General features: G+C 38.8%; 1 protein-coding gene across 1 annotated transcript; it reads right to left on the bottom strand.

Moving 5' to 3' along the window:
• Positions 1–299: 299 nt before the first annotated feature.
• LOC131331364 (double-stranded RNA-binding protein 1-like) lies at positions 300–6,047 on the bottom strand. The gene is made up of 3 exons (XM_058365259.1): positions 5,832–6,047; positions 2,234–2,496; positions 300–1,321 (listed from the first exon to the last, which is right to left on the bottom strand). The coding sequence occupies exons 1-3, from the start codon at positions 5,836–5,838 to the stop codon at positions 548–550; spliced, it is 1,044 nt and encodes a 347-aa protein (XP_058221242.1). The 5' UTR covers positions 5,839–6,047; the 3' UTR covers positions 300–547.
• Between the last annotated feature and the right edge of the window lie 880 nt (positions 6,048–6,927).

Raw genomic sequence — 6,927 nt, 5'->3', positions numbered from 1 at the left:
CAGTTCAGATATTTGCCACCGCGCCTTCAACAACATCCTTGCATTTTGCGTTTCATCCATTGATCGGTCTCTTCACCGTATTTAGGAAAGGCAATCCAAACCAAACCAAAGTGTTGATCATTCTGTTCTCACACGTCGCAACGAAACCAGAGTCTTGTATAGTAGGTAAATATTTAGGAGAATGAAACCTAGAAATTTGCGATTTCTGGTAAGTGGGGGAAAGAAAGGGTTGCATCGAAAAACTATTCGACAAACGGACCTAGATGATGCCAATATAAAGTGCTAGCTAGAGAAGAACATATCCAAGCCAAAAGTTATATACTTATATATGTCTTTCTGGCTTCCTTAAAGTTATCATGTGCCCCTATTCCTCTCATGCATGACTCCCCAATTGTTAGTAATATGGAGTAAGAGAGAAACAAAACCAAAAAGAAAAAAGAAAGAACAATTCTATTTTAGTTAACTGCCATCTAGACAGCCACGGCCCAACTCGGGCTTTCACTCCGCACCGCCTCCACAAGCCGTCTGGTTCAAGCCATCCACAACCCTAGGTTCCTCTCCCTGACACATAACATATGGAAGAAAAGTTGTTACCGTCGAAGCCCCCTACTCCAGGAATTCTGTTCACATCACTTACTTCAGAAGTCAAATCACCTCCATTAGGATTTTCCAAGTCACTTTGACAAAAACCCAGACTCTGTGATATCCCATCCTTAGAATCAACATAAATACATGGAACCGCATCACTTTCTTGGGTAGCAGATTTTTCTCCATTATTTCCATTGAAAATTGGTCCACCTCCTGGGTTCATTGTTGCTTCCATACCTGGAAGTCCAGAGTTCACTGTTTGATCTGACTGCTGCCCTTCATACCCACCAATATCAACCCCCGAACCCGAACGACCCATAGACTCCAATTGGACCTTGTTGCCCTTTTCTCCATTGCGTCTCTTCCTTTGTGGTTTCTTTTTGAACAGACCTTTTTTCTTGGGTTTGAGACTTTCCTGGGTGCTAATTCCAGGATCTGTCCCATTCTTTTTGCTTGGAATAACTGTGTAAACAGAATTTCCCAAGGGTGTCTCATTAGAACAAGAAGGGCTTGATTGGATGGCTAATAGAGCAGTTCTAGCAGCTTTGATTTCTGCTTCTTTTTTCGTTTTTGCTGCAGCTCCAATGTACTTCATCCCTCCTATGTCAACTGTGCAAGAAAAGAGGGTGTCTCTACCTTGTGATTCATCTTTCAGACACACGTATAATGGAATTGCGTAATTCATCTTCTGTGCATATTCCTGAAGTAAATTCTTGCACAAACCCGTTTCTTGCTGAAAGCTCACACAAGCAAATGAGGTCAGAATCCATCACATCAAAAAGGCCAGAATGCCACAAATAAGAAATGCCAACAACAAACGCAATGCTAATGGCCAATATAAAAAGAAGTTAAACAATCAACTTCTTCCTCGTTAGTTCAGACAATTATTATGGCAGAACCAAATTCAGAAGGGGGGGAAAGAGAGCGCGAATACTAGGCGGACAGCAAGGCAAAGGAATGACAGTAAAAACCGTGGTGTAAACTGTCATGATAATTATTAGGCATGCTCACTTACGAAACAGTGAAGTGACGTTCTTTTCCTTCACTGTAGCAATACAAGTTTGCTTTCTGTTTTTCCTTTTCAAAAAACAAAAACTGGTTTCCCGGGACTATGTTTTTGTAGAAAGAGAAGAACACCCATCCAGGATGCTGACGTTGGATATCATGACAGACATCCAAAAATTTTAAGTGATTCCATGAACTGCTCTGTAAATTTCATGCATGCTATGTATATCCACATATGAATCCCATGAACAATGCGACTAGCACAACCAATCAAAAATGAAAACGAGGAATAATAATGGTATAATTTTGTTCATACTCCTGCTGTAACCAGCACAAGGATATAAGAGTTTGCATGCATAAGGCTCAGAGAATATGATACCTCGAATACATTCAAAATCTTAACAAGTGCAAGCAAATCTACACGTGTAAGTGATGTTAGGAGAGAAAAAAAGGGTTCGTCCTGAAACACAAGTCTGAAGGGTTTTTTTGAAGGACTGAAACTTAATAATGGAGAAATCATAGACTACGTTTTATGAATATACCACACCAAGTTTTGCATGAAACAAAACAAAGTGATATGACAGAAGTTTTGCAGGCAGGAGAACATTTAACACTTAGCCCAGTTAGATGACAGATTTACCACTGGCTGAGAAACACTTTCTGTCAACTTCCCGGTGTTGGCTAGTTCCATGAGAGCAACCTCAGCAGCTGACTGTTCTGCAGCCTTACGGTTGAAAAATCCAAGCAAAGAGTCATATCTAACGTCGTCCACAATTACCGTTGACCTAAAGCATGGCTGATGGGAAGGTCCTTCCTTCACGGTCTCATAAACAGGTGTAGGAAGCCCAACTTTTTGGGCATATTCTTGCAACCGACTCTTGAAAACATAACAATTGGAAACACCTGAAAATTTTCAAATGAATATCAAAAGAACTTTCAACCTGAAAGAAAGATAGGAAGCATATGGAAGACAAACTATACTGATAAATGCCTCCCTTAACCAGTCGCTATACAACATTTTCCCATGAAAAGATGCAAATGGCTGCAGTCAATATGACTACACTTTTAACCTCTTTTTACTTTACTTTGTGTATCCTAATGATTATTTGCCATGTTTTAAGACTGTCCATTGATCCATATTTACCCCCCTGTTTCATGCTTTGATGAGCGTAAAAAAATTGTCCATAGCTGAGTCCTATGTAGCACCAACATGGACAAGTGACACGACATTGACATTCCACGCTTGAAATTCAGAAAATTAGAAGACATGACTAGTTGGGGGACATGTTTTAAAAATAAAAAAAACAATATCAAGCTCTAATTGTGAATATGTAACACCATGTATACGTTTTTTTTTTTTGCGCAGCAAAAGAAATTTTATTAATCTCTGAAAGGATACAAAGATTATTAACACCATGTATACATTAGCGAAGCATCGGACAAAAGATGTAGGCGATCGTCTTTTTCTGCGATCTTCAGCTCCTGTTCCGCCATTTTAAACAAAATTTATCATTCACAAAAGTGTTTCGCACCTGAGGTGTCTTTGTCCATATATATATGGCGCGGAGGGTATTACATTGTTCCAAAGTTTTTGCCTCTTTTTTTCATCCCCCAAAGTTACAATTTCGTTCCTGGCTAGATTATCTCGATGTGCAGAAACGGCACCGCTTAAAGGGGCACACATGTAAATTCGGCTTTAATCCCTTTTTTGTTCCATCGAAAGAGAAAAAAACGACGCCCAAGTTTTCTTCTGATAAGGAAGGAGACCACGATTGGAAATCAACATCACCAAAGCCCTAATCAGTGGGCACAATTTCAATGTCACAGCATCTCTCCTTACCGCCTTCGGTTAAGCATTGGTGTTTGGGCACTAAACGAATGAAACAAACGTGAAACCATACGTGGCCAATCCTGTAATGTTGATTAGGCCAAACAGATCAAATCTTGAAGTCGCCTTCTTTTTTGAGGTGTATTGTCATTCCCCAGACGAAGGAACCCAGGATCCCTACCTTTGTGAGTATCATTTTCCACTCTTCCTCTGTACGTCCATGTTAATTTTGTATAGTTAGGACCTTTATTTCTGTATATAGGCTATAGCTGTGATTTGAAGCATTTCTAATATAGACTTCAAAAAATTTTGGTTTAATTTGAATCCTTTGATTAGAGTTTCTTGTTGTTTCATCGTGTCATTGCCAATTGGGCTCTTTAAGTTTGACATTTGATTTATATTTTTTCCCCCTCCATTAGTAGTGTATAAGTTGGTTTCTCTTTCTTCTCAGCCATAAACTATCGTGTTGCATTGAGATTTGAGAGATTGCAGAAAAGTCGTGGCGTCAAGCACCAGTTTGTGAAGGTGAGCCGCGATGTGTGATCGAGCCTAGGTACTAGAGCTACACCTCTTGTACGTCACATTGTCGATGTGTAGGATTCTAGCTTTCTTCATCGCAATACAATGAACCCTAGCCCCTCATCTTACCCAAAGTAATGAGGGTATGGGCCCCTATTTTTGCTTATTGATGGTTGGAAGAGATATAAGATGGCTACAATGACTAGATTCCTGAAATCGTGAAGACTATCTTCACCAATTCGAGCATTAGACAACCAAACTTATATTCAAGTTTCTTTATTTGTTCAAAATGCTGGAACGGTTAAGTATTTCATAATTATAACATGCTTTGTGTGTAGCCAACTTGGCTATGGAAAAATGGTCCTCTTCTATATAGAGCTTGGAGAAAAGGATCGTGCCACTATAGTTGATAGGATAAATGAAGCCATCTTTAACTGACAGGGCCCAGTTTCTCAAGACCATAAAAGGCCAGGACTTTTTGGAATTGACAGATGTGGTTTCCGAAGAACACAAAGAAATTGCAGGCGTGGCTCGGCTGCCACTTGTTTGCGAATCGGTTAAACTTCAGACTAAAGGCCGTAATGCATGAAGTTGCCGAATTCGAGTATCGAAAACTGAGAGCGATATGATATCTAGACTCAGGGTGTCTCATGGCTTACTTCCATTAGGGCTAAAATAAAAAACAAACATAGGATTAGAGTTTTAGCTACAAACAATAACAAAATTAGGAAGAATGGAAACTTGGTACAGATTCATAGTTATTGCAAGGCACTGGGTTTCGTAATTTGTGGAGTTGCTTTGTTGGAGCGTGCTTGTTACTGAAATCATTGTTAACCACACTTATTTGTAATCTTGTGGGGGTTTTCTTTTTTGTGTCCCTGTTATAGAGAAAACGATATAAAGTTCAAGATATCCATAAAGGTCACTTTACATAAGCGGTCGGCATATGTTTTTCAACTCTTGTTTTTGTTATTCAACTGTTAAGTAGAGTTATATGAATGATAGCAAGAAAATCATGCGACCCCCAAGACTTTGATCAATTTTTTTGAGGAGAGAAAAGGCTTATGGTGGACTGGACCAACCAAAAAGAGGGAAAAGGAAAGAATTGCACCTAGAGTAAAGAATAATAGCTTAAGACGAAGCATGCCCTGATTCTCAATGCTGTGTTGACACAAATTCTTTCATGTTGAACGATTTTGTCTTAGTTCTTTGATGCCATGGACCATCGATTATTATATGGTAATCTGTACTATGGGTCCGGGATTTCTTTTTCTCACTTCTCATATCCAAGGAATCAGGATTATGTATGGAAGTTCAATCTTTTGATTCCTGAAATTTAGAATGATGATTTGCCTACATGGTGTTAATCATTTTATGCAAAACTGCCTTTGTTATACAAAGCTGTATAGTTCTAAGTGAAATAAGGGCACATGACCTCTTTTTTTAATTAACAAAAAATTCTGTTGTTTTCTTCCTCTGAATGTTTTCCCAGTAACACGTGCTCATAGAGTTAGGGCGTGGGAAAAATAATACGGTGTAAACCTAAGTCGCACGAATACGGTTGCCGGTTGGACAGCAACAATGAGCTGTGACATTAGCAATCTATACAGTCTTTCGGAGTGCTTTTTCTCGTCATTTGGTTCTCTCTGTTATTTCCTGCTAACAAGGGTCGAAGTCTTCATCGGAAGCTTGCCAAGGGTAAAATGGATTCTTAAAAGAGAATTTCTAGGAAGAACCAAATACAGTTGCCAATGGACTATAAACAAAGCATAACAATAGATACAACATGTATTAACTTCAATCAAACCTAAGCAAGAATGAAAAGAACAAACCTATTAAAGACAAGATCAATGACAACAAGAGAAAAGCATCACAAAGATCAACATATTACCTGACATTGCTGGAGCAGGGGTTAAGTTCGGCGGTTGGTTCAGATCTAGTAGCGATAAGAGAGCTCGATTGTCCACGACAGGTGTCAGTAAAGAGAGGAGAGACGCAAGGCCGGAGGGAAGAGAAAGGGGAGTAGGAGGGAGAGTGGAAGAGAGGAGAGAGAGAGAGAGCGACCAAGAGGACAGCGTGACTGACAAAGAGAAAGGGAGTTTATAAATGCAACTGCGAATTTACTGCATACGACCCGTTTTTAAGTAAAAAATATTTGAACAAAAATGCCCTCAATGGAATTGACAAAAATGCCCTTAAATCTACTACATATAATCACATCCATACAACCATACCATTACAACACAACCCTCCAATTCCATCTGATCTTCTTCCCTTCCTCCCTCCCACCATAGCTAAAACTTTGAAAAACCAGGAACTCCCACCTTGACCTCCCACCATTGACCCAGTCCACCTTTCACCTACTAAATCTCACCTCTCAACTCTCCATGAAAATCTCAATTTCTTCCTCTCCCTCCATTGCTAGAGAAGAAGTATTTTGACCCAACAAATGAAAGCAATATGCATTTCGAACTTGGTCTTTGGGGATTAGATTCATTTGCAACCAACATGATGGTTGACAAGGAAAAGGTAGCCATGAATGTTGTAGCTTTGGAACCAAAACCGCAGCAAGAGAAAAACTCTTCCAATTTCTGTTTCTCTGTCTCGACATTATCAGATTCTAGAGCTTGATTATATTCAAAAATTTCAAACTCTAGAATCCAAATTTTTTAGAATATATCATATTCTAGAATCCGAAATTTATAGTGAATATCAAATTGTAGAATCCGAAAAATATATCATATATCGTACATAAAAATCCGAACTAATATACGTCCTAGAGGTTTTAAATGGTTCAGATATATAAGTACGAAACTAGTAAACAGTTTCAGATTCTAGCAATCGAATGTTGGTCAATGTAGTGTTTGATTTTTTGTGGATGTAATACATAGAGAAAATTCATATTGTAATACCTGAAATTTATGTAATGTTTCGACTTCTATAATCCGAAATTTTTGTAACATTTTGAGTTTTGGAATCCGAAAATT

The sequence above is a fragment of the Rhododendron vialii genome, chromosome 6a (genome assembly GCF_030253575.1).
Source record: "Rhododendron vialii isolate Sample 1 chromosome 6a, ASM3025357v1".
Classification (NCBI taxonomy): domain Eukaryota; kingdom Viridiplantae; phylum Streptophyta; class Magnoliopsida; order Ericales; family Ericaceae; genus Rhododendron; species Rhododendron vialii.
The sequence above is the reverse complement of the archived record's forward strand: the minus strand, read 5'-3'. Positions and strand labels throughout refer to the sequence as shown.